Genomic DNA, 27,427 nt, shown 5'->3' with positions numbered 1-27,427 from the left:
AACTACCTTCCTGAGTCTTCACTTTCAGTAGTAAATTACCGTGTTATCCCCCTACTAAAACCTTTCAGGGCAGTTAAACATCTCTCCAACATCCATGCATCCTCAAGGAAATAACTGTACAACTCACCCTTTCCTAGAGAGATCCAAGCAGGCAGGAGGAACACAAGAGCTATTTGTCAAAGACAGTCCCAGACTTTTTTAACGACATGTTCCCATTGTTGTCCTTATCTTTTGAAGGGTAGCAGTTGACTCAGTCATTTTTCTGGGCACATAAGTGTAATACTCTCAGTGGGTCAAATTGAATGCCCAGCTGTCTCTAGGAAAGTTACATCTTGTTGAGACTTCAGAAAGCTCAGGGCTTTCTTCTCCAACACAAAAAGTCAAATCTCCCTATAAGTAGACTCTCAGAATTGGGCACAAGCCCAGAGACTACATGTCAGAACATTTAAAAAGGATGCATATTGCAACAAACCCAATACGCATTTAGCAATTCAGCCTCCTGCCCACAAAGGTTAAGAATATGGCAGAGTAATCTATATTTACCAGAGATTAGACAAGTGGGCTTTACTTGGGTGAATGTGAAGTCATCTAACATGTATTACTGTTTTTTTTTTTTTTCAGGTGGATGCTAAGACCTTAGGAAATTAGGTAGTTTGTGTCAAAGCTGAAGGGTAAACTGGGAAACCTGGTTACAATATCTTTATATCTCAGTGCTAAATTGTGCAATCTCCTGTTTGCCTGATAAGGAGAAGTAGCATTAGCCACTGCCGGGGGCAAGACAGCATACTTGATAGACCAATTGCTTGATCCGCTATGGCAAATCCTGTGTAATACCCAGGATTTAGTTACTTTCAAGGAAGAAACAAGAACAGACGGTTCAGGAACGTCCCACAATTCTAACTGAGGGACAACCAAAGGCCTATGTTACAAAAGCAACAGCTAAAATGACCAGGTAGGCTCACAACACTGGTAACAGACTGAACTGCTCAAATTCCCTGAGAGTTCACATGAAGACCAAAGCAAGAAACTGCAGATCACAAAAGATGAGGCAGCCTCTTCAGTGTGAAGTGAAGCTAGTTAGCCAGCAGAGCCCAGAGTTTCCTCAGCCAACCACAGTATACCTGCCTTATGTCACCAAGAATTTAAAATTGTCTGGCAGGGTTGATCGAAACAGCCTAATAATAAGGTTCTGAACTTGCCTGGGCCACGGAAGTCTGAAAACTGCTGTCAGCCTCTGTTCCCACCACCTATCCTAACCTTCTTTACGGTTTCCCAAAAATGCTTAGTACTATAACCAAAATGCCCTAAAAACCTTATCTGGTAACATTTAAGACTCCCCATGCTGGTTCCGGTTTCTGCAGTTGAACATGCACTTCTAATCTTGTAGAGTAACACATACACCACAATGTGTAACAAACAGGTATCTGGTCATAACAGGAACAGGAGTTCTCACTTAGTTTCTATGAAAAGCTAATATCCTCTCTCTTCCTTCCCATTTCCAATAGGGCAGATAATTGAGGAACCGTAGCAGCAAAGGCTGCCGCTTCAGGAGATGGTAAACTTCCAGTGACTATTACTTTATAACTGCTGAGTGAACTATTTAGTCCTGACTGTCGGCAATAGTACTTGTAGGATATCTTCGGCTGTCCCAGAAGTGAAAGGGGGCTTCTAAAGTTGACTTCTCAGAAAGAAAGAAGTAGGATTCTCAGAGGCTACAGTCAGGTCTCACAGTCAGCCTGATGACAGCTGAACTGGTCCTCAAACAATTTTATAACATTATGTTTTAAAACCAGGGAATAAACAAAAGTACAGGAAACTAAATCAGCCTAAAATAATGCCGCTACACAATTTTATTCCTATGTGTCATGATACATGTGGTCATGAAGAGAGAAAAGGCTGACTTAAGTTTTGTTCCACTGCAGGTGGGCATCCCTGTGCAGCAATTCCAAAAGGTATTACACTACAGAATACAGAAGGAAAGGTGATTGTAAAGCTATTTCCGAATGGGTATATGGTGGCTCATGCCTGTAATGCCAGCACTTTGTGAGGCAGAGGCAGAAGGATGAATTCAGCCCAGAAAAAATAAAAAATAAAAAAGGCGATTTCAAGGTATTAACTGACTAGATGAACTAAGGTTCAAAGGAAACTTTCTAATCAAAGCTTAATTTAACAGGGAGATGGAGAAAAAAGTCTTCCATAAATAGTAAGTTCATTCAAAATTAACTTAACGTCTGAATTTTATGGTACATACTCCAGAATTTTGTTTGTTTGGTAAATTTCTGAAGTCGTGAGAAGAAACCAGAGTAGTAAGTGGTGGGGGGAAGTTGAAAGCACTAAGCAGTGAGATGTAGCTCTAAGGAGAGATGCATAAGAACAGGGGGATGTTTTTGTCTTTTTTGCATGCGTGAGAATAAAGGGTGTTTAGAGGCAAACATCCTGTACTCCTGATTTCTCAAGCCCCAAACTTACATCGCAGGCACTACTGTACAAACTTACAGTACTCAGAAGAACGAAAGACTTCAGCCACTTAATTCCCAAAGCTGGGCCAAGGGATATAGTCTCCATCATGCCACTGGGGGAGATGCTTACCGCAGCGACACGATCCCAATTCCTGCTGCACCAGCTCCAGTTTGGTTTGGCACTGGAAGCACCGACGTCGACTCTTCTGTTTAGATCGACTGGTTTCCTCGGACCGTTCCGTATTCTCCAGTAGTCGTGGCCGTTTTACTGGTGAAGCCTCATTCTCAGAGTGTGAATCTGACCAAAACAACATATTTGGGGATCAGGATTAGTGCTTGGCCTGGCAAGCACAGTTGATTAATGTATTTCCAGGCATTCTCCTGACCGGGCTACTGCCCTTGTCCAGGAAGGAATCAGACCCATGAGAGCCAGTTCTGACTTGCTTGGTTTATATTGCACAAACCATGACAAGCATGTACCTTTAGTGCTGACTTCTAACAAGCTAGGCCTGAGCTGGAGAGGAGAGTGCGGGTGGCTCAACGAAAACCAGTTCTATGTTGTTGTTTTTTTTAAAAAAGCTGAGATTCTATGAAGAGACCATTCCAGCTAGAAATGGGGTCCTGTCTTTGTATCCCCTTGCTGGGACGACCTAGATGCTCCCTGTATTGGTTAGGTATCTTTTCTTGGGTATTTGCTTGTCCTCAAGTAGACTGTAATTCTTTAAAGATGGGACTATGTCTAATGTTATCTCTGTATCACTATGCTTTCACAATTCCATTCCCAAAGCCAGTGTTTGATGAGTGATCTGTAATCTTTTATAGTAAAATTACTCATGTTTCTACTCTTAAAGACACAAAAGTCAGGTTCTAATACTGACAAGTAGTTCAATTTGATTCAGAATGAATGAAGGGGCACCTCTGCTGGTGCACATGCAAGCTGCCCTATGACCTCCACTATGGTGTGGTGCAGCAGCAGCACTGGGCACCCCACCTTGAGGTGGAGCCAAAATGGGGTGTACTCTGTGACAACTGTCTTATATAACCTCAAAAAAGTAATTAAGATGCAATAAAGTTCTTATCACAGGCAAGGCTATAAATGACTCTTGCCTTCAACAAACTGGGCAGCTCTCTGGGGCTCTGTACTCCTGAAATAGCTGCCTGCATACCCACGACGTACCTCTTACCAAGTTCCAAAGTTGTTTGTGCTAAATTACCTCTAGAAGGGAGTCTCCTAAACAGTCTTCCTCAAAATAATCCAGATGCCACACCTTCTCACCCCTCTGTCACTCCCACCTTGCTCTAAGCCATTACCAACTCATCAAGCCTACTACAAGAGCCTCTTCACTAGTCTCTCTGCTCACCCCCTTGTCTCTACAGTCTATTCTCCATATAGCAGACAAGTGACTCTGTCAAAAATCAAGTTAGAATCATGTTACTTCCCTGCTCAAAACCCTCTAATAGCTCCTCTTGTCAGAGTAAAAGTCCAGATACTTAGACTGTCGAATACCCTGCATGAGTTGCCCCACGCTCGGCTCCTGCTGCTTTCCTTCCTTTGCTTATCTACACTAGCCTCTTTATTGTCCCCTACCTGTGGGACTTTGTACCTTCTGTCCCTCTATTTGAAACAATCTTCACCCAGATCTACAAGGGATCTTATCTCTTTTATCACCCAGGCCCCCCGATGGTAGTTTGCTCACAGTCCCCCAGCCCTGCTGCACTGTAATGGCATATGAAGGCCCTGCATATGCCATTTTTTATATCTCTTTTATATATTTGCTCCAATGTCACATTTTCTTTTAAATTTTATTTTGCAAAGTCACATTTTCACTGAAGGCTTCTTCCCTGATCATCACTTCTAGATCATTGAATCCCCATTCTTAGCACTTCCCCTCCTCTGTTTCCTTGTCTTTTATTCCTCCACAGCACTTATCTTTAACATTATGCCCTAAAAGAAAATAAACTCCAAGAGGGCAGGAAATTTCACCTGCTTTGTTCACTGATGTTCCCTCTATGCCTATGCTCAATAAATATTTCTTGAATGAATGAATTTGTCTCCTAGGCAGTCCTAATGTTCTACTTAAAGTGGGTCTAGTGAGAAGCCACAGCCTGTAGGATGTATTTTAGTGAAGGCTGTCTGTATGCCCTTTCCTAGCCTCCCTGTGTGTGAGGAAGATGCCGCACTTCACTCAAGATTGTTCAGTGGACCCTGATGGTGATGCTGGTAGTTTGCTCATAGTCGCCCAGCCCTGCTGTGCTGTACTGGCATATGGAGGCCCTGCACCATTCTTAGCAACTACAGACTTCATTTTTCATCTCATTTAATTCTTCCAGTCCTACATGACATTTTGCCCCAATACAAACCAACTAAATAAGACCTCTGATGAAAACAACCGAAAGCAAGTTCGGCCTATTTCCCAGCTCTGCCGAGCAAAGCCGTCTAGGCCTAGGCCCAGTCAATGTGGTGACTAAGGTGGCCGCAGATAGGGCAGGCTCTCTCCCTTCCTTCTACAAGAGCAACAAGCAACAATTTAAATGTAAATCATTACAAAGCAGTCAGCTGAAAGAAATTCACCTTGTATGAGCCACACTGCTCTCTGGGGATGTCCTTTTACACAAACCAGCAATGGCTCTATTTGTATTAATAACCCTATTTAGACCTTTTTTTTTTTTTTTTTGTAACGAGAAAATTCTAGAGTAAAAACTGTAACAAAAAATGTTTTTTTCTGAGACAAAGTCCTAAATTAAAAGCATCCTTATAGGAAGTTACTCCCATTGGGAGGCAGGTGTCAGCACAAGATGGGGAGGCAGCTGAAGCCTTTTCATTATTAATATGATTAAAATCTGGAGGGCCCTGGCACAATGCCAGCACACCTCTAATCTAACAGAGAACTGCTCAGACCCTGAGCCCCTTTCTTTCACACCTCTGTGTCTGAAAATGAAGAGTTCACATTTAGCTCTTTCTACATGAATCTATCCCAAACTGTCAAACACGCTGTCCATTTGCAAAGCACCCACCTCCATTTCTAAAACAAACCTTTGCTGCAAGGAGAAGACAATTTAATTTCACTGTGTCAATGAAACTGGGGGAAAAAATAAAGAAAAGACAAAAAGAATTTGAGTGTGGCAATGTTATCCATAAGCTAACTATGTCCAAATAAATAAGGGAGTTAGATATGTGAAGAAATTTTTTTTAAATGTATGAGTCCTATGGCTGAGATATAGAATTCATATTTACATAATCACAATCATTAGTCATCACCAAACAACCCACTTTGATGGGTCCCCCCGACCCCTGCCCTGCAAAGTTAGGAGGCCTGTGCAGTTTTCACCTCTTTTTCTCTTAATTCCCCACCTTATCTGACCAATGGGCATTCAACAGCAACACTAAGGAATATCTACATGGTCCCATGCTGAGATTTTCCTTGATCTATTCCACATTAATAAAATGACCACTGAGTTATTTGTTCTGGTAGGCAGTAGGCATGGAATATTCTTGAACAATGAATCCTAAAGGAGGTTTCTAATGCTGCCACAGCTTCTGGTATGATATACTGGTCATCCTAAAAGAACACCATTAAGCCCTAGTCAGTCCTCTGACAATCAATATCCCAGCATCTGTAAAGTCTATGACCAAAGGCATCCATGTATATAGAAAGTCTGGGCCCCAGGAAGCAGTCCTAGATGATTCTAAACCAAGGCAGAAAAAATGTCTAACAGAATGTGTTATGTTTTAGAATCAAGGAACTATTCCAGCTAGTCAGAGATCCGTACCTTTGAAGCTCTGGAATATCCCCACTTACTCTTCCCTAGATGAAGATCTGTTAGATGCTCTCTAATGCTCCCTCCCACAAAGAGCGAGGGTAAATAAGCTTCCCAAACTGCTCACTATCCTCCACATGCTATTGTCCAAGAAGGTGACTATGTCTGTGTAATTTCTTGGAGAAGCAAACCATTCTCTGGCATTTTCTCACAAGTCAACTTTTAATGAGAAGCTAATGAAATAAATAGTAATCTATAGAATCATCCACCTTGCATAAGAAATTTACATTTCCTCTGCTAATTAGTTAACTAAACCTTTGTGCCATTGGGCGAGTTGCTTAAATAAGAGAAACAGATGTCCAGGGCAGGGGTTCTAATGACATGATAATGAATTAAATAATTCAACTATTTATTTACAAGTTTTAGGTCAATTAGAAAAAGACTACCAGGAAGAAAAAAAAAAAAAAGATCCAAACATGGCTAACATAAAAGGAATCATCCACTGCCCATATTTGAATAAATTAAACTTTAATGATTTACTTTTGCTCACAAGTATCATTGCTTGTTACCCTGAGGCACTGCCAATTTCCTGAAAACACCTAACAGTCTACTTGCCTACTCTGAACTTGGGCAGTAACGGTTAAATGTGGAGGTGAAGAGAAATAACTCTTACATGCAGCTTTAACTGTCAGAAGAAGCGAGTCCTTGCAAGGAGTATGCTCATTAGCAGCAGGAGGAACTCCCGTGCCAAGCTGGAAACCATTCCCACCCCAGGAGTTAACAGTGACTTCTAATTAAGGTCCTTCATAAAGGGCCAACAAAGCAGATTCTTTTTTTCCAGTATGCTTCTTCTTGAGAACATAATCTAGCGTGGATATACCCATGGAGAGCGGCCACTCCCCCATTCCAGGTTCACACTTCTTGGTAGTCACCAGACCCCTGCTTTCTCTGCCAATTTTTAATAGAATGAGAAAGATATCACACATCAGAACTAGTCAAAGTAAAGTCTGATCAAGAATCATAATGTGATTAAATAAGGAAGGAAAATCTTAAGAAGGATTTTGCCTATTTAGTTTTCTTGGTTTGAAAGTAACTGCTGCTTAATTTTCGACAGAGAGACAAGTACTGCACAGTCTGTCTCTCGGTATCTAAGGGAGATGGGTCCAGGACCCCTCAAGAATATCAAATTCCACAAATGCTCAAGACACTTATATAAAATGGCATAGTATTTGCATATAAGCTACATAATCCTCCTGTATACAGCTGACCCTTGAACAACATGGGGTTTGGGGTGCTGACCCCCCATTACAGTTGAAAATTTTCATGTAACTTCTGCCTCTCTCAAAACTTAGCTAGTAATGGCCTCCTGCTGACCGGAAGTCTCACTGATAACACACAGACAATTAACACATATTTTGCATGTTTTATGTATTACATACTGTATTCTTATAATAAAGTAAGCTACAGGAAGAAAAAATATTAAGAAAACCATATGGAAGAGAAAACACAGTTTCTCTTAAGTGAAAGTGGATCATTAAAGTCTTCATCCTTGTGGTCTTCACGCTGAGTAGCTGAGGAGGAGGAAACGGAGGAGGAGTGGGGGGCTGGTCTTGCAGTTTCTGGGATGGCAGAGGCAGAAGGAGATCTGCGCATAGTGGACCCACCTGCACAATTGAAACCCATGTTGTTCAAGGGTCAACTGTACTTTAATCTTCTCTAGATTACTTATAATCCCTAATACAATATAAACACTATGTAAATAGTTGTTATACTGTGTTATTTAGGGAATAATAACAAACAAATCTACATGTTCAGTAAGAAACAATCATCCATTTTTTCCCAAATATTTTCAGTCTATGGTTGGTTGAATCCACAGATGTGGAACTCATGGATATGGCAGGCTGGCTGTACAGTGATTTTAAATATATGGAATCTTCTGAAGAGAGGAATTCTTCTAATTGTACTTTCCTAGCCAATCTCAGAAAGTAGTGGTAAGACTTTCAATTAGGAACACAGTTTAACTGGAAAGCTTAACTGGAGACAACAAACAGCCACTTCTTTTAAAATTCTGTTTTGTCTCTGGCAGAAATTCACATTTGTTCCTTACTGTCACTGTTCTTGTCTTTATTACTCATGTTCTCTCCTGAAAATTTCCAAATAAATTGTGTCAGGCCTGTCAAAGCTGAATCTCAATCTCTCTTAATCTCCTGTCACCCTGCAGCTGGCAGCCTGCACACACCCCGTGCACTAACCACAGCTGTGGCTTCCTGACATCTCAGGCAGGCAGGCTCTTAGGCCTCTGTACAAGCCAACACTCACAATACAGAATAGGAGAGTGGGAGAAGCAATGTGGCAACAAAGAAAAGAAAGCCTTCTGCTATTCCCTTCACCCACACCTTCCCTTACTTCTACGAAAGACTTATCTGTTTAATCTCAGGCTCTATGACAGCTTTTGAGGTACTCAATCAGTTTTTCTGGAACCTATCACAGTCTCTTGACAGATTGACATTTATGATCCCAACAGCCTGTGCAAACATCAGTAAGAGCAATAATTAACAAACCCTCACACATCACTGCTGTTTCTCCTTCGACTATTCAAAAGGAGCTTTAAGCTGGTAAAACCTTTGTCCACGAAAAATACCACACTCTCACTGGAAAAACTGATAAAAGAGGCTTGAAAAAAACTTGTTTTAAAGGTACTTTCTCTCTGTGTTTCCCCTCACGCTTTGCTTTCAGGGTATATGCTGGGATTAGATTCATCTTCTGACATTCTACTCTGTGTGCCACGAAAGACTTTAAGAGAGAAAATACCTTGCTACCCATTAAAAAAATTTTCCCACCTCGTTTGACTGAAATTTTCCCTTCCTTTCTTAATGTTCCTAATGACTCTAAAATAATTGTGGGGTAACACATCTGTTGAAAAGCCATTGTGTGGACAGAGAATGAGGTTCAAGAGGCTGATTATTAAAATTTTGTGGAGAATGCCACCATCTTCATTCGATATGGAGATGAATCTAGCTTGAAATACTCCTAGTATGCCATGTCCTAGATCATAAACATTTAAAAAGTCAGTTGTTCACAAACTGCCAAGCAGTATAATTCCTAAGCATTAGTCTCCCTCTCCTCCTGGGAACACAAGATTGGGAGATCTGGAATGGCTGATCAGGAAGGCTGACCATCTTGGGAGTACACCTGAGCTTTGAGGTCTTTATCCTTAGTACGCTCAAAAAACATACGGCATCAGAAATCTTCTTGGGGCCAACTCTCATCATCTACCAGATTTTGGTCCTCCAGATAGCAATGCAGAAGCTGCTTCTGTGGAGACGTTTTTGACTGGAAGACAGCTTAAAGAGCAGCAGAACACAAAAAGTCAGGAGTCATGATAAAATTATCATATGCCCTTCAAGAGATGAGTACCCACAAACCCCAAAGGTATGTTTTTAAGACTGAGATTAGGTTTTTCACTTCCTCACAGCCCATCTTCCCTTCCCATTTCTGGTGCACAGGAACCTGGAAGCTGATTTTGGTGGTACATCATGATACCAGAAACAAGTGACTATGAATTCATCAAAAGATCAAGCAGGAGAAGCTAATGGGCCATGGGGGAGCAGCTCTCCATCAAATCGAACAATCTTAAACGAAAGTCATAGCAGGCTGGGCGCGGTGGCTCATGCCTCTAATCCCAGCACTTTGGGAGGCCGAGGCGGGTGGATCACGAAGTCAAGAGATCAAGATCATCCTGGCCAATCAACATGGTGAAACCCTGTCTCTACTAAAAATAAAAAAATTAGCTGGGCATAGTGGCACATACCCTGTAGTCCCAGTTACTCAGCAGGTTGAGGCAGGAGAACTGCTTGAACCTGGGAGGTGGAGGTTACAGTGAGCCAAGATTGCGCCACTGCACTCCAGCCTAGGCAATAGAGCGAGACTCTGTCTCAAAAAAAAAAAAAAAAAAAAAAAAGTCATGGCAGCAAGTCCAACAGTTTTCGAGGGCAAGGTTTTTCCTCTAACTCTTCTTTCTAATCTGTATGCCTTCTATTTTTTTTTCTTGCCTGTGCTGGCTAGTCCTTCTGGTATGACGCTGAATATGAGTGTTGAGAGAGAACACCCTTGGTTTGTTGCCAGCTGTAGGAAAAATGCATTTAGCCTTTACCCAACTTTTTATTTTAAAAATTTCAAACACAGAAAAGGTGAATGAATAATACACTAAGCGCCTGTGTACACTCCATTCAGATTCAACAATTAATGTTTTATCCCATTCCTTTAACTTGACTTTAATAGTTAATACTAGATGTCAACTTGATTGGACTGAGGGATGCCTATATGGCTAATAAAGTATTGTTTCTGGATGTGTCTGGGTGTGTCTGCCAGAGGAAACTGACGTTTAAGTTGGTGGAATGGGAGACGAAGATCCACCCTCAATGTGGGTAGGCACCATCCAATCAGCTGCCAGCACAGCCAGAACACAGCAGGAGGAAGAAGGTGGGACAAGTCTGTTTGCTGGTCTTCTGGTCCGCGCCAGATGCTTGCCTCTGTCCACCTGTCCTTGGACATCAGACTCCAGGATCTTCAGCCTCTAGACTCTGGAGGTGCACCAGCGGCTTCCCAGGGACTCAAGCTCGGCTGCAGACTAAAGGGTGTACTGTCAGCTTCCCTTGTGTTGAGGCTTTCAGACTTGAAGTGAGCCACTGTTGGCTTCTCTCTTCCCCAGTGTATGGAAGGCTTATCATGGAACTTCCCCTTATAATCATGTGAGCCAATTCTCCCTAATAAACTCTCTTTTATAAATATATATATCCTATTGGTTCTGTCCCTCTGAAGAATCCTAATACACTCGCCCCTCCATATTTATACTTTCTTCCTCCCAGAACTGTCTGAAAATAAGCTACATACATCAAAATACTTCATCCTGGAATACATAGATATCTAATAATAAGGGCATTTCTTTACATGACCAAAATATCATACCTAAGAATATTAAGAATGCCCCAGTGTCACACAATATTTAATATTCAGTGTATAGTGAAATACCCTCATTGTTTTTAAAGGCATGTCCAATCAAGTTTCATGTGTTACATTTGGCTCTTACGTCGAAATCTCTTTTAACTTACAACAGTATGTCCCTCAAACTATTTGTTCATTCATTCAAATAACATAAGCTTTTTTTTTTTTTAACAATCCTTCTCAGTTTTCCTGTGGAATGTACCACCACCTAGATTTATTCTTTCTTTCCTCTCATCAATCAATCAAGCAATCAAGGGTATCCTGTAACTTTTAAGGAGGTGGTTATTTACTTATTCATTCAGGCTAGAGTGCAGTGGCACAATCACGGGTCACTGTAGACTTAACCTCCAGGGCTCAAGTGATCTTCCTGCCTCAGCCTCTTGAGCAGCTGGGACTACAGGCGTGAGGCACCATGCCTGGCTAATTTTTTGTATTTTTCGTAGAGACAGAGTTTTGCCATGTTGCCCAGGCTGGTCTCAAACTCCTGGCCTGAAACAATCTGCCCACCTTGGCCTCCCAAAGTGCTGGGATTACAGGTGTGAATCACTGTGCCTGGCAGGAAGGGAATATTTAATTGCATACCTTCTCTGTTACATATTCAGAACCAGAAATGTAAAACTTCCATTAGGCACCTGACAAGCCCACATGGCATGGCTGGAGGACTGGCACAAGTAGAGAAGGTGAAGGGCAGGCACTGTGTAATCAATCCAGTTTCTACTGCACCTTGCAGTTGGGGAGAAGAATACTATGTAATCAACCCAGTTTCTACTGCACCTTGCAGTTGGGGAGAAGAATGCCTCCACTTCACCTCTTTCACATACTGGACATCAGAATATGGCTCATGTGTGCCTTGACAAGGAGGAGATGCTTACGCAAACATTAAGAGATAAGCTTGTTACTAGTGCTTTCAATCATGATTTGTTTTAGTCTGATGGCATTCTCTGTGACTGAATTGAACCTAGCAGGCCACAAAGTCATTCTTCCAATTATCTCCTTTCCAATGGTCTCCTTGTCTTTTTCTGATGGCCCTTTACCTCCTAATTGACACCACACTACCGTCAGTAGTTGCTATAAGACATCTCTTCATAGCTGCATTACTCAATTCTCTAAAATTCTTATTTAAACCTAAGGAAAAAATTTGCCAGACTAAAAAACATAAAGAAAAGCCCAGGAATGTTCATTTGTAAAAATAACCACAATTTCATTCAGTGCAATAATATTACCAGTTTATTTGATCTGTTTAATTTATATAGGCTTCTACATTAACATCTACTCTGTCCAGGGCCATGACAACAGTCAATATCTCATTCATTAATTCTTAAGTGCCTACTGTGCAACAGACACTGGGCTTTGAACTAACAAATCAAAACAAAGTACAGTAGTGAGCTGTCCCCTCAAGGGAGCCACAATCCAGAAGAAAAGATATACACATATATATATACACACACACACAAATACAACTAGGGCCATAGTAAGTGGTATGAGGGGAGTGTTATAAACACACAAAGTAAAAGTGATAAACTCTGGCGGATGGGGTGCTTAAGAAGTAGATGAGAGAAAAGTCAGACAAGGTACCTCCTGGATTTAATTACTGTATTTACAGGCATATAGACAGATGATTTTTAGCTCATACCTGTCATCCCCATATTCTTTTTCTCTTAGGCCTGCCTTTAAGAATGTCATTTGTAGGCCAGAAGTGGTGGCTCACACCTGTAATGAAAGCACTTTGGGAGGCCGAGGCAGGCAGATCACCTGAGGTCGGGAGTTCAAGACCAGCCTGGCCAACATGGAGACCCCCATCTCTGCTAAAAATACCAAGTTAGCCAGGCATGGTGGTGCATGCCTATAATCCCAGCTACTTGGGAGGCTGAGGCAGGAGAATCACTTGAACCTGGAAGGTGGAGGTTGCAGTGAGCTTGAGATTGCACCATTGCACTCCAGCCTGGGCAACAAGAGCAAAACTCTGTCTCAAAAAAAAAAAAAAAAAAAAGAACGTCATTTGTATTTAAGTTGCTACTCATCTACCTTCTTCTCTTTACCAAAAACCATCAATTAAATAGAACATTTCACAGTACGGGAAGCAAAGGCCCTTAGAGAACACCAGTTTGATGGGTTTTCAGGGAAATGAAGCTGTTGTCTGTCTTCTCCCTCCCACTGAACCCACAGGGTTCCATTTTTTTCTTGGGGGCCCATGAACATCTCACTAAAATGTCAATGGTCAGCTCAGTTTTCCTTCCGTGATGTTTATTTGCCTTATTTACCTAATATTGGTCTGTCTGTTCAGATATACACATGGCTTTCACTGCCAATTTTTCTCTATTAGGAATCTTCCGAGCCCATTTTCTTTTTATTATTAAATGTTTTATTTTGAGGTAACTATAGGTTCCCATGTAGTTATAAGAAATAATACAGAGAGATCCCACACCCTCTTCATCCAGTTTTCCCCAAGGGTAACATGTCACCGAACTCTAGAACAACATCACAACCAAGATACTGATATGGACACCATCAAGACACACAACATTCCCATCGCCACAAGGATCCTTCTTAGTGCCTCTTTATAGCCATGTCTACTTCCCTCCCTTCCCCACTGATCCTTGGCAACCTCGGACAAACTAATTTGTTCTTCATTTCCAGAATTTTATCATTTCCAGAATGTCACATATGTGAATATATACATGGAATCATACAGTGTGTATATAACCCATGTGTCCAAACTCATTAAAAAAAATTTTTTTTAATAGACTGGGTCTTACTCTGTTACCTGAGCTGGAATGCAGTGGCATGATCACAGGTCACGGCAGCCTCAAACTCTTGGGCTCAAGCGATCCTCCCCTCAGCTTCTGGAGTAGCTGAGAGTACAGGCATGACCCACCATGCCTGCACTTGTACAAGCCTATTTTTAAGGCCACTTAATCCGGAAGGTGGATATGACAAAAGGGATTCCTTAAAGTTAAGCTTCCTAGTAACTGCAATAATGACCACTAACACAAAGCACATATTCTTTATCAGTACTTTCTAAATGCTCTTACATATATTAACTCATTTTGGTGTTATAACAAGGCTATGAGGTAGCTACTACCTGCATTTCACAGATGAGGAAACTGAGGCACTGGTTAAGTGAACTGCCCACAGTCACAGACCTAGTAAGTGAAGAGTAGCCTGGCCTAGAGTCCTTGCTCTTAACTACTATATATCCTGTCTCCAACAGTTGCTACACTTAAACATGCTACTTCTGCTTTCCCATCAGAGTACCTTATTACGAAGACAAGTTTCTGCTACTTTCTGCATATACAAAGACCCAGCTGTCTCCAAGATGAGGGCAGGGGACAGATCCTGGGGCAAATAAAGGAATGAAAACAAGCTCCTCTATTTCATAAAATCCTCTTGTCCAAATATGATTATTAATTTATCTAGGATATTTCTCTGTTGAATAATTCTACTTGCCCTCTGCTCTTAGAATATGATTTATAAGACTTCTCATATGATTTTCTTTCCACTCCTGCTAACTCTCTGGATTTCTGAGGATTGTAGTCATAGTACTTAAGTTATTCATTATTTTCTTTTCTGACATACAACATCATTCCACCAGTCATATCTTAGGCTTAATCTTGGATTTACATACTTGCATGTTATTTTTAAAGACTTCATCCACAAAAGTTTCTTTACTGATTACTTGTAGGATACAAAAAAAATTTCTCCCCATTAGCACAAGAAAACCTAGATATTTTCATTTGAAATTTTATTGCTTTTAATAATCAGATAAGGCAAAACATGTTGTCTCAGCTTTATATAGGCCCCACAGACAGAAGTCAAAACTTCCTCTTCTCAACCACCCTGAGAGTATTCCTACAGCTCATATGCGAGGTCTCTTTACCAAAAAGGCACAGATGAGGATGGGTTCATCTGAAAAACTGCAGCCACCATCCCTGCTTGTTAAGTGCCATTTCCACTGCACTAATTACTGAAAGGGCATTACCAGGAGCTAAATTCCTCAAAGAAGTGTCTGGTCAGTGGAACCTGTCAGGCTAGCAAAACAGCAGTCATTCTTTGTGGCTAATACATAGCCTAGCACCATTTCCTTGTTTTAGCTTCTCCATATTAGCAAGACCTCTCCTGCCTGTCCAACTGTATTACTTTTTTCTCATCAATTTTTCAGTTCTCATTGTAACTGACAAAAGATCCTCAATAGATAACCTTTCCTTTTTATAACATGCTTGGGCATTTTGGAATTCAACGTTACAATGCATTGACGTTTAAACATACTACATTTAGAGCATCAGTGGAGTACCGAATAACGTAGTACTCTAAGGTAAGGCAAACCTGAAAAACCTAACAGAAAAATCTACTTCTCAAAGTCCACATGCCCAAGTCCCTTAATTTTAATCTGCTCCTTGGCCACAAGTCAGTCTATGACCATGAGAATGCAAAGATTTTTACAGTGTTAAGACTAGACAGAACTTCAGTTCTACTATCTTTTCCAGTATTTATCAGAAAAGCAAAATCAGCCAAGATTTTTCATCTGCCGAAAGAGAGAAACTTGAGAAGTCCATGAAGTATATATATCTCCAGATTTATTTTCATATACAGTTTAGTTCTCAATGTTGCTGACAGGCTCTTAGAAACTGTGACTTTAAGGAAAACAACATATAACAAAGCCAACATTTTTTCTCATAACGTCATAACCAAATGATGTTATCTAAGGACCTGCTGTCATTTCCCTTAAAGTCGCAGTTTCCAAGAATCAATCAACAACATTAAGTGAGGACTTACTGTAACTGTGTTTAAGATGGGCAATACTGTTTTCATTTTCTTAGAACATTCATTTAGATGTTAAACTTCCAGTCGGGTGCAGTGGCTCATGCCTGTAATCCCAGCACTTTGGGAAGCTGCAGCAGGTGGATAGCCTGAGGTCAGGAGTTTGAGACCAGACAGGCCAACATGGTGAAACCCAATTTCTACTAAAAATACAAAAATTAGCCGGACATGATGGCACATGCCTGTAGTCCCAGCTACTCCAGAGGCTGAGGCAGGAGAACTGCTTGAACCCAGGAGACGGAGGTTGCAGTGAGCCGAGATCATACCACTGCATTCCAGCCTGGGGGACAGAGCAAGATTCTGCCTCAAAAAAATAAACAAAAAAGTTAAACTTTCTAAAAATACAGAGTAAGTCTCCAGCCTACTCTGTAGTTACATGAAGCCTAGAGGTATTTAAATTCTGCCTTATAAAATTATACAACTTTTGGGCAGCTGGACAGTACCTTTAACTGTGGCCACTTCCTCCTACTGTTGACTTATATTTGGACAGGTCGGAGGGAAGAGACAGGCCAGAAGTCTTCAAATAATGTTGTACCCCAACACGTTGGTCTCTAAGTATAGATGACTTTCCCAGGGGTTAACCTAATCTGGCCTCGGGTCCTTTGCAAAAAAGACTGAAAACAGATTTCCTTTATGGAGAAGCACTGAGTGTAGGGGTGAGGTGGGGAAATGGGTAAAGATGAATGAGACACTAATTCAAGTAAATTTTCTGAATTTTTATTAAAAACATACATACAGACAAAAAGTCAAGATATTCCCATGTAAATTATCCCACCCTTATGAAGCCTAAGTACCCTACTCGTGGGTGTTTCTGATCTTCCAAATGTTTTGCCTGTCTGATTTATAATGCAAGCTTTCTGGGTGGGGGCAGAATCAGCTATGTTCAGTACTCTACTGGCACTCAACAATAATATGAAGATGAAGAATGAAGAAGATGAAGGAGGAGGAGGAGGAGAAAGAGGAGAAGAAGGAGGAAGAAGAAGATGAGAAGGAAGAAGAAAGAAGAAAGGAGGAAGATGATTTCTGGAACAGGACAAGCTGCTAATGATGGCAATCTAGCAGTGAGAGACTGTCATCCTGTGGGATGTGCTCCAGGTTTAATGTAAGGGGGAAATGTTTGAACGTTCATATTTTGCTGTTTAAAAAACTCAGCCTGAATGCATAACTGAGTAGATGCTAAAATTAAATAGCTGATTTGTTTTTAAACTATTTTTAGCATCAGCTTAATTCAGTTCCTCTCCCTATCATTTAGTTTCTTTCACCCAAAATTTAGGGTTTTTTTTTTTTTTTTTTGAGAGGGAGTCTCGCTCTGTTGCCAGGCTGGAGTGCAGTGGCACGATCTCGGCTCACTGCAACCTCCGCCTCCCAGGTTCAAGCAATTTTCCTGCCTCAGCCTCCCAAGTAGCTAGGATTATAGGTGCCTGCCACCATGCCCGGGTAATTTTTGTTATTTTTAGTAGAGATGGGATTTCACCATGTTGACCAGGCTGGTTTTGAACTCCTGACCTCATGTGATCTGCCCACCTTGGTAAAATTTAGTCTTTTGACTCACTGCTTTCAAGACAAATCCTTAAGCTTATAAGTAACTTCAGCACCTCATGTGATATGATGCTAAATGAACCAAAAGTTAGATTTCTTCTGGTATATTATGACAAAGAGTGCCCAGATGAGATGCTAAAAAATCAGAAGCAAGGAATTCTGCATAAAAACCATTATTATGAAAATTGTCTTTAGTATGTATTTGAACCATGAGAGAAGCAACTATCTAACAATGTAACCTCAATTCAACTATCTTCACTAAAAGAATTATTATTTATCAAGATGTCCACCATTGTGATCCACCATATTAAAAATCAACTATATATCAGTGTTAAGTTTGCAATTCTGACAATTATACTGTAGCTATGTAAAATAATTCCCTGATTTTAAGAATTACACACTGAAGTTTTGGTATAAAAGGGTGTCATGTCTGCAACTTACTCAAATGGTCAGGGATATGGATATAATACACATACATACATGTATACAGACAGACACAAAGAGGGAAAGGGATAAGGCCAATGTGATAAAATGTTAACATTAGGAAAATCTGGGTTGGGGGGGTACCTAAGAATTTTAGGAAATATTCTTATAACTTCTAAAGTCTGAAATTATGTTAAAAGAAGAAAAATCCCTAACTATATTCCAGAGCAGCTATCCTTAGAGATAAGTGGCTAGAGTGCCTACTGAATTCTTTCCCAGAAATGCTGACACTGCTTAGGTCTAATGGGAAAGTACATGACAACATGGCTGTAGTTGGTAATCAACAGTAGGGTCAGAACTCATGCTTCTCCTGGTTTGCAGTGAAGTCAAAACTTACCTGTAGGTACACTTCAGTGATTACTCACAGACTTTCACTTGTCATCTCTTGGTCCTTACTTCCTCCAACACCAATATGAACTTATTTTTCATTACATTAATTACTGCAATGGCTATTCTAGGAAGGATGATGACCAAGACCTTAAGATACGATTTTAATCTTCTAGAAATAGGTTTATCAGCTGGGCGTGGTGGCTCACGCCTGTAATTCCAAAACTTTGGGAGGCCGAGGCAGACAGATCACGAGGTCAAGAGATTGAGACCATCCTGGCCAACATGGTGAAACTCTGTCTCTACTAAAAATACAAAAACTAGCTTGGCGTGGTAGGGTGCGCTTGTAGTCCCAGCTATTTGGGAGGTTGAGGCAGAAGCATCACTTGAACCTGGGAGGCGGAGGTTGCAGTGAGCCGAGGTCATGCCACTACACTCCAGCCTGGCGACTGGCGACAGAGTGAGACTCCGTCTCAAAAAAAAGAAAAAAAGAAATAGGTTTATCAACAGGATGCCAAGGAAAAAGTGGAGCTGAATCTTGTCAGTTACAGGAACTATCAGTTAATGCCAAGCTGGAAAACAATTCTGCTACAGCTAACACCTCTCATTTAAAATGGTACTACATGAGTTCTCTCCCTGCATACAGCTTTCTTTTAAAAGCCATCTGCATATTTGGACACATAATTCAAGCTGTAATGTAATAACATTATCTTTGAAGAGAGTTCCTCTAGAAAAAAAGCAGCAGCAACCAGTACATTTTTCAAATAAATACATATATACCTTGGGACCCATATTCAAGGTAAAAATTTTAAAGATTGTCTGCTATAGTCTTTTTCTTTACCCCTTGCTAAAGTAACAGAAAAATTAACACAATCTGAGTTAAATGCCCTATTTTCTTGCTTATGTATGTATACAGTTTTAGTAAGTTTTGAAAGGGTGGATGGGTGTGGGAAATGCATAGCATGTAACTAATTCCCCTGTCCTATTGAGCTAACAGAGGTGTAGTTTATTTAAAATTCTGAGTTGTGGTTCTGCTATTTGGTAATGGCTTTCTGAAACTCTGTGTGTGGATACTGGTAATGAAACAGAGAACTCAGAATGACGGGGCGCATAAGGCCAAGTAAGCTTTTACGGCAGAGTATGTGTATGCACTAGAAATAATTATACATACAGAGTGGGAGGCCAGTTAACTGAACCCACAGAGGCACTTGGCTGTTCAGATAACTAATCACAATATTAAGCCCTCCATGACAAAAATGCCTCCAAGGTTAAACTGCCTGATTTTTAATCATAAACCAGTGAATTTATTGGCTAAAGCATCTTCTCATGTTGTTGGTTTGGATGCAACAGCCAGTCTTTCTTACCCAGATTTTAATCACAAGAAACTATTAACTCTCTGTGGCCCCTAAATTGTGATGTGCCCTAGAAAGGAGTTCTCAGTTATAAGTATAAAAGCTTAGAGACCTCAGGAAATAGAAGTATTTATGTTTTTAAAAGGCAAGCTTGTGAAATCTGCAAGAATTACTTTCCACCAATACATACAGAAATATTTAACTTCCAAGGCCTAGATCAGGAGTTTGAAACTAGCCCGAGCAACCCCATCTCTATCAAAACCAAAACCAAAAACAAAAACCATATATATGTATTTATGTATGTATTAAAGTCACAGTTTCCAAGAACCAATTAACAATGTTAAGTGAGAACTTACTTTAACTGTGTTTAAGATAGGCAATAGTGGCCTGGGCGTGGTGGGTCATGCCTGTAATCCTAGCACTTTGGGAGGCCAAGGCGGGCGGATCATGAGGTCAGGAAATCGAGACCATCCTGGCTAACACAGTGAAACCCCCGTCTCTACTAAAAATTAAAAAAAAAAATTAGCCGGGCATTGTGGCACGCACCTGTAATCCCAGCTACTCGGGAGGTTGAGGCAGGAGAATCACTTGAACCTGGGAGGCAGAGGTTGCAGTGAGCCGAGATCGCGCCACTGCACTCCAGCCTGGGCAACACAGCGAGACTGCGTCTCAAAAAAAAAAAAAAAAAAGGATGGGCAATGGGCAATACTGTTTTCATTTGCTTAGAACATTTATTTACAAGTTAAACTTCTGGCCATGCCTGTAATCCCACAACTTTGGGAGGCTGAGGCCAGTGGATCACCTGAGGTCAGGAGTTCGAGACCAGCCTGGCCAACATGGTGAAACCGTCTCTACTAAAAATACAAAAATTAGCCGGGCATGGTGGCATGCACCTGTAGTCTCAGCTACTCCAGAGGCTAAGGCAGGAGAATTGCTTGAACCCAAGAGGCGGGGGTTGCAGTGAGACAACTACATGCTTATAGTCCTAAGCTACTTGGGAGGCTGAGTTCAGAGAATTGCTCGAGCCCGAGGTCAAAGTTACAGTGAGCTGTGATGGTACTGCTGTATCCAGTCTGGGCAACAGAGCAAGACTCCATCTCCAAAAGTGGAGTGGGGCCAGGCTAGAAAAAAGCAAAACAACAAAAAAGGAAGTCTGATATTCCCAATTCTAATTCTCAGTTTTCTTAAGGAAGGACAGAGGGGCTTTCTGAGCTTCCTGTCATTCACAGCCCTCACCTGTTCAAACAAGGGCTGCTATGGCTCTCCCTCCTTCCCTATCTCCACTGACTTCTACTTCCTTTCCATATCTGCATTATCCAATCTGACTGGCCTCAGGTGCTTATTACCAGCTTCGGATTCCATCTCTAAGTTCTTTCTCACTTTCCTCTCTACTCGAGCCTCAAGTTTCTCTTCAGTCTCATTTCATTCAAGATTGTCAGGTACCATCTGTCTACATCTCTATTATCTACTGAGCATTTACCAGGCATCATGCTAAGTGAGGTGCTTTAGATAAATTATCTCACTTCCTTCATAATAACTTTATGGTTGTGTCTTTCTTTTTTTTTTTTTGAGACAGAGTCTCACTCTGTCACCCAGGCTGGAGTGCAATGGCATGATCCTGGCTCACTGCAACCTCTGCCTCATGGGTTCAAGTGATTCTTCTTCCTCAGCCTCACAAGTAGCTAGAATTAAGACACACACCACCATGCTAGACTAATTTTTGTATTTTTAGTAGAGATGGGGTTTTACTATGTTGGCCAGCTGGTCTTGAAACCCTGATCGCAAGTATCTGCCTGCCTCGACCTCCCAAAGTGTTGGGATTACAGGTGTGAGCCACCGTGCCCAGCTGGGTCTATTAGTCATTTTATATTATGGGGGGGGGGGGGGGGGGGGGGGGAGGCAAGGGGGGACCAAGATAGAGAGGTCCAATAACTCTTGTAGTTATGAGGCTGGTAAAAGGGAACCCTGGAATGTAAACCCACATAATCCACCTTTAGAGCCCACATTCTCAACCACTACCCTCCACATCCTTCTCTTTAAGATCAGGGGCTTTAACTTGGGTACATTCTCACCCCTCCAGATTTCCTAAGAACCACTTCATTTTCATTGAGGCTACCCTTTCCTTTTGTCTTTCACCAGTGATTAAATCAGAAATCGTGGCCTTGATTTTATCCCAGATAACATTTATTAGTGTCAGAGAAATAACTGAATACTCCTGTTTTCCTTATTCCTCCCCAGACCCAACTGAAATAAAAGCACAAAACTAACATGAAGAACTTTCATAAAAATAATTGTAGGTTTAACATAATCAATGAATATGAGATTTTAAACACATTTCTAGAAACTGACAGAGAACCAGAGTAGGTTGAGGCTGAAATCTGGTGGCTGCAAGCCACTATATGCAAGGAAAATCCTTACTAGGCTCTGGGCTCAGAAGCAGCAGGAACAGGAAGAAGCAGAAGCAGCAGCAAGGCAGAAAGCAGGGGGATCCACTAAAACTGTATTTACAAGAACTCTACTAGTCCCGTCTCTCAGTGTTGGCAGCCAGTCCACGTTTACCTGGCAAACATCTAGACAGCTCTTCTTGAAAGCAACTGAATCGTCTGTCTAGGCAAAGCTGTTTCTATGGTCCCTTACAGTTGAATTCTCCTCTTGAATTTGAAAGCCTAACAGCAGGTTCTCAACCTCCTTACCAGTAATTCTGCCAGTTAACACCTATACTCACTCCTTCCCACACAGAACCCCCAGTTAAAATTCTCACTTAACAAAGAGACGGAGTAGAAAACAGTCCTAGGCTGGGTGTGGTGGCTCATACTTGCAATTCTAGCACTTTGGGAGGCAGAGGTGGAAGGATCACTTGAACAAAAGTTCAAGAGTAACCTGGACAACAAGCGAGACTCCGTTTCTTAAAAAAAAAAAAAAAAATTAAAAATTAATTGAGTGTGCTGCTGTAGGACTGTGGTTCCAGCTACTCAAGAGTCTGAGGTTGGAGGACTGTTTGAGCCCAGGAGGTCAAGACTGCAGTGAGCGGTGATCATACCACTGCACTCCAGACTGGGTGAATAGAGTGAGACTCCCAAAAACCAAAACAGTCCTATCTTCCCCACTCACCCAGGGCGTCTTTCTTAAAAGTCAACAGAAAACCAAGCTTTGCCAGGTAAATGAGGAGAATCAGAGCATGAAGAAGACCAAGATAAACAGAAAACCTGGTCTCAAGATAATCACTGGTAATTCAGAAAACAGAAGAGCACAGTGACATATCTAACCGCTAATGAATATGCTTAGAAGACATTACTATGGAATTATTATATACATAAATAGGTAAAGGACACTATGAAAAAAAGAATCTTCAGAGAACAAAAGTGAGCTCAAAGTATGACTGTTGAAATAAAAGGGTTACAAAACAAAGTCAACAGAATCATCCAGAAAACACGAAATGAAAACTCTGAGAAAAGAAATAGAGAAAGATCATCGAAATAGCACTTTCAACATCTAAATCACAAGCATCCCAGAAAAAAAAAAAAAAATTGATAGGGGAAAATAAAAGAGTTCCAGCACTGAAGAAGGGCATCAGTCTCCAGATCTAAGGGACCTAGCAAGTATTCAGCATCTTGAATGGAAAATTGAATGGAAAAAAGGGATGCCTACTACACACTTCACTACAAATTTTAGCACTAAGTTTATAAAAACACAACCCTGACTGGGTGCAGTGACTCACACCTGTAATCCCAGCACTTTGGGAGGTCAAGGTGCATGGATCACAAGGTCAGGAGTTCGAGATCAGCCTGGCCAATATGGTGAAACCCCGTCTCTACCGAAAATACAAAAGTTAGCTAGATGTGGTGGTGGGTGCCTGTAATCCCAGTTACTTGGGAGGCTGAGGCAGGAGAATCGCTTAAATTTGGGAGACGGAGGTTGCAGTGAGTCAAGATCACATCACTGCACTCCAGTCTGGGTGACAGAGCAAGACTTCATCTGGGGCGGGGGAGTAGGGGATGGGGCACGGGGAACAACCACCAAAAAAAACGCTAATGATTTCTAAAAGTGAAAAAAATCCAGGTATATTACTTATAAAAATGATAGTCAGTGGCATCTGACTTCTTAGTAGTAACATGGAATACTAGAAGACAAGGATGCAATTACTTTTTTTTTTTAAACAGCATCTCAGCTCTGTTGCCCAGGCTGGAGTGCAGTGGTGCAATCATGGCTCACTGTAGCCTCGACCTCCTGGGCTCAGGTGATCCTCATACTTCAGTTTCCCAAGTAGCTGGGACCACAGATGCACACCCCTATGCCTCGCTAATTTTCTGTATTGATTGTAGAGACAGGGTCTCACCATGTTGCTCAAGGCTGGTCTCCAACTGCTGGGCTCAAGCAATCCACCCACCTCCGCCTCTCGAAGTGCTGGAATTACAGATATGAGCCACCGTGCCTGGCTGAAGCAATGACTTTCTTCCAAGAATCGTTACTCAAACTTTCCACCATAATGGAAGCAGGAAAAAATTTTCAGATATGCAAGAACTCTAACACTGCTTCTTTTAGGCACTAACTTGGGGGTGCATTTGGAAAAATGAGGGAATAAAAGCATGAGCGATGAAAGGAAATTCTAGGATGGCACCGTGGGCTTACAGAATCTAGTCCAGCTTGGAGAGGAAAGATGGGTAGGCTCTAGGAAAAAGGTTTCAGGTGAAAGGTTTAAATACAGAGTTAGGAAGTAAGTGGTGACGTAAAACCAAACATTGTAGGAAAAAAAAAGAAAGGCAATTATAAATGCCAGGGGTGGGGGGACCTGTATTAAAGAGCTATAATGCAAATATAAAGCAAACTAAGATGTGGCATGATTTTTGAGCAACTGATGGAATATAACAAAGGATCAATTTGGCTTTGCTGTAGGAACATTCTTTTTCCATGGCTCAGAGATTCTTTTGCAATGGCTCACAGATTCCAGCTCTGAAAAGTAAATGAAAGCTTGCTTTCTAAATAGTTCACCATTAACTGTTTTCATTAGACCCATAGAGAAAGAAATATATTCTTAGCATATATCAGGTTGGTGGCCTGACAGGAAATGTTTACAGAGTCATACTAATGTAAATGCCATATATTGGGCTTTCAATTTTTTAGGAACAACCTATGAACATACATGGAGGATTTGCTGCTGGTTACAGCCTGACTGTAAATACAGGTTGAGTATCCCTAATCCCCAAATCTGAAATCCAAAATGCTATAAAATCCGATACTTTTTGAGCTCTGGAACATGGTGCTCAAAGGAAATGCTCATTGGAGAATTTCAGAATTGGGATTTTCAGATTTGGGATGATCAACCAGTAAGTATAATGCAAATATTTAAAAATCTGAAACCTGAAATGCTTCTGGTCCCAAGCAGTTTGGATAAGGGATACTCATCCTGTAACTAACAACCATGACATATAAAAATTATAAGTGTAGCCAACAGAGGATATGATGAATAAGTATTTCCAATCAGATGTATTAATATCCTCATTAAGAGACAGTGCTGAAAGTTGATGGATCAAGAAAGAATGAAAATCAGTAATAAAACACCGAACACTGGGATGAGGAACATGTTGTATAAGCTAAATCTTCCTATTTCATGCCAGCTGACATCTCGAAAAGTAGGACTTTAAGCATTATTTTCCTCTCATAATTACAAGGTAACCTACAGAACAAAGGTACTAAAACTGCCAAGAGAGAAACTTTGTGGAGTAGGATCATATCCAAGTTATTACTTTCTTTTCTAAGCTATTCTGTGATATGGTGTGCTACCATATGTTACTTTTATAAAAATGAAATCTTATTAAAAAACAAAGAGAGCACCACTTGTTCTCCTTGCTTTTTTCTTCTGGATTAAATGTAGTATCCAGGGAAAGTGTTACTTTGGCCCACTATAAATTTAAACTACTTAATGACAGCTTGAGTTAGCTACTACTTGTAGATGCTGTCTTCCCTCCTCAGTCTACGATAGTTCCTTCTTTATACCCTCAGCTCTCTGCTGCTACTTACAGCTTATGGTTTTTTTTTTTTTTCTTTATTCAGAACATGGTGACCACCTTTTCTAGGAGGAACTCCCTAGTTAATCTTGTCTCAGCTAACCATCTACTCATTTAATGAGAAAATCTCTAACTGCATGTCCTTCTTTATACTCTTAGAGAGAAATAATGCTTCTGGATTTCTGCTGCTATTGAGTCTTGCTTGTATGCCTCTTCCATTTCTCCTCTAATCGTTTCTATTTCTCTTCCTGGATCCCTTTTCTTTGTATTTTAGTAGGGGCAAAATATTTCACTATTTTAACCACCTCCACACCAAAAAATGCTTGACCCTGTCTCTCCCAACCACCACTATTTGCTGGTTTTTAATGGTTCAATTAACTCCATAATGAATGATTTCTGTCTGCTGCCTTTATTTCCTTGTTATCAAGGCCCTCTTTAATGATTTCAGGCTTTCATTTCCCACACATTACACAAACTTCTTTCAGGTTTTCCAATGATCTTCTTCTAGCCATAGTCATAGCTTTCCTTAGTCCTCACATTTCCTGACCCCTCTTCTCATGCATCTTTCATGATCCTGTGGGAACCTTTCTCCTTTCTTTAGCTTCCTTAACTCACTGGCTCCTCTTTCTCTTTCCTGCCCTGAAACACAGTGCTTACCCCCTGGTTCTTCTTTATTCATTTGCACAGGTTTAATCATTGCTTCTAAATTAGCAATTTCCAAAATAGGCTCATATTTATAATTTTCTATAGGACTACACTAATTTAAGTTTAACTCATCAGAAACTGAAAATAGTTTCAACCAAGTTTTCTTCCTACTCCTTCCCTGTCAGTTACATCTTTCTTCCCTCAGTTCTCCAGATTTATACTTTGCAGTCTTCAGCCAACTCTAATCAGCCATCAAATCCTGTCAATTATTCCTTTCAAACATACCTTAATCAGATTTATCTCTTTCTCTATTCCACTGGCCACTACCCACAGAGCATTCTCTGAATAAGTAGGAATTGATTTTTTTGGCAAGTATTACTTTATATGCAAAAGGAAAAACCTATTTACATTAACCCAATGGCAAGGCATTTTATAGACTGAATGACCCTCCTATAACATTAATTCTTAATTTATGTAGCTTATAATACTGGGATTTTACCATGTATCAGGCTTCTTCAAAACTGAGATACACCTAGGCATACCTTAAGGCATCAGAGAAAAACTACAGTATCTCTAACATTAGGAAGTCTCCTGATAGGTTAGTTCTGAGGGTACTACATAAAGATGTGTATTTACTTAAAGGCACAAATGACAAACAAATGAAGTATCAGAATGTTGCTAAACTCCTGGATCAAACTGGAAAGCCCTTTCCAGAAGTATTCTTCTGTGTCTCCGTTACAGATTTCGCCTATCTTAAAGGTCTCACTACTGTGATTTAGTGAAGTTGAGCACTCAAAGTTGAACAGAACTGTAGCTCAGTTTTTCCAAGTACTAGATGCTTATGTGCTACTCAAAAGCATTGCCAAGTCACATTTGAAGTTTTCCATTCACTAGAAAACACAGTCCTACTCCTAGACTTTCCCTCCACATTCTAGTATCCCTTCATCATTCCCCATGACTTTAAAGTCATTCCACAAGGAAGGTAATTTGTGAAAAGAAAAATACAACAGTAGTATTATATTTGCTCCTAATGATT

At 40.8% G+C, this 27,427-nt stretch overlaps 1 protein-coding gene across 3 annotated transcripts in view; it reads right to left on the bottom strand.

The window, feature by feature from the left end:
* ZFAND3 (zinc finger AN1-type containing 3) overlaps nucleotides 1–27,427 on the bottom strand; it is a 348,445-nt gene that overhangs the window by 56,543 nt on the left and 264,475 nt on the right. For all 3 annotated transcript variants that reach the window (XM_031667679.1, XM_017957430.3, XM_017957429.3), the window contains one exon: nucleotides 2,590–2,757. In XM_031667679.1, the coding sequence (XP_031523539.1) occupies nucleotides 2,590–2,757 (168 nt within the window). The remainder of the gene's footprint in view (nucleotides 1–2,589; nucleotides 2,758–27,427) is intronic.

This window comes from Papio anubis, chromosome 6, assembly GCF_008728515.1.
Source record: "Papio anubis isolate 15944 chromosome 6, Panubis1.0, whole genome shotgun sequence".
Taxonomy (NCBI): domain Eukaryota; kingdom Metazoa; phylum Chordata; class Mammalia; order Primates; family Cercopithecidae; genus Papio; species Papio anubis.
Note: the sequence above shows the minus strand (reverse complement) of the source record. Positions and strands in the feature narration are given on the sequence as shown.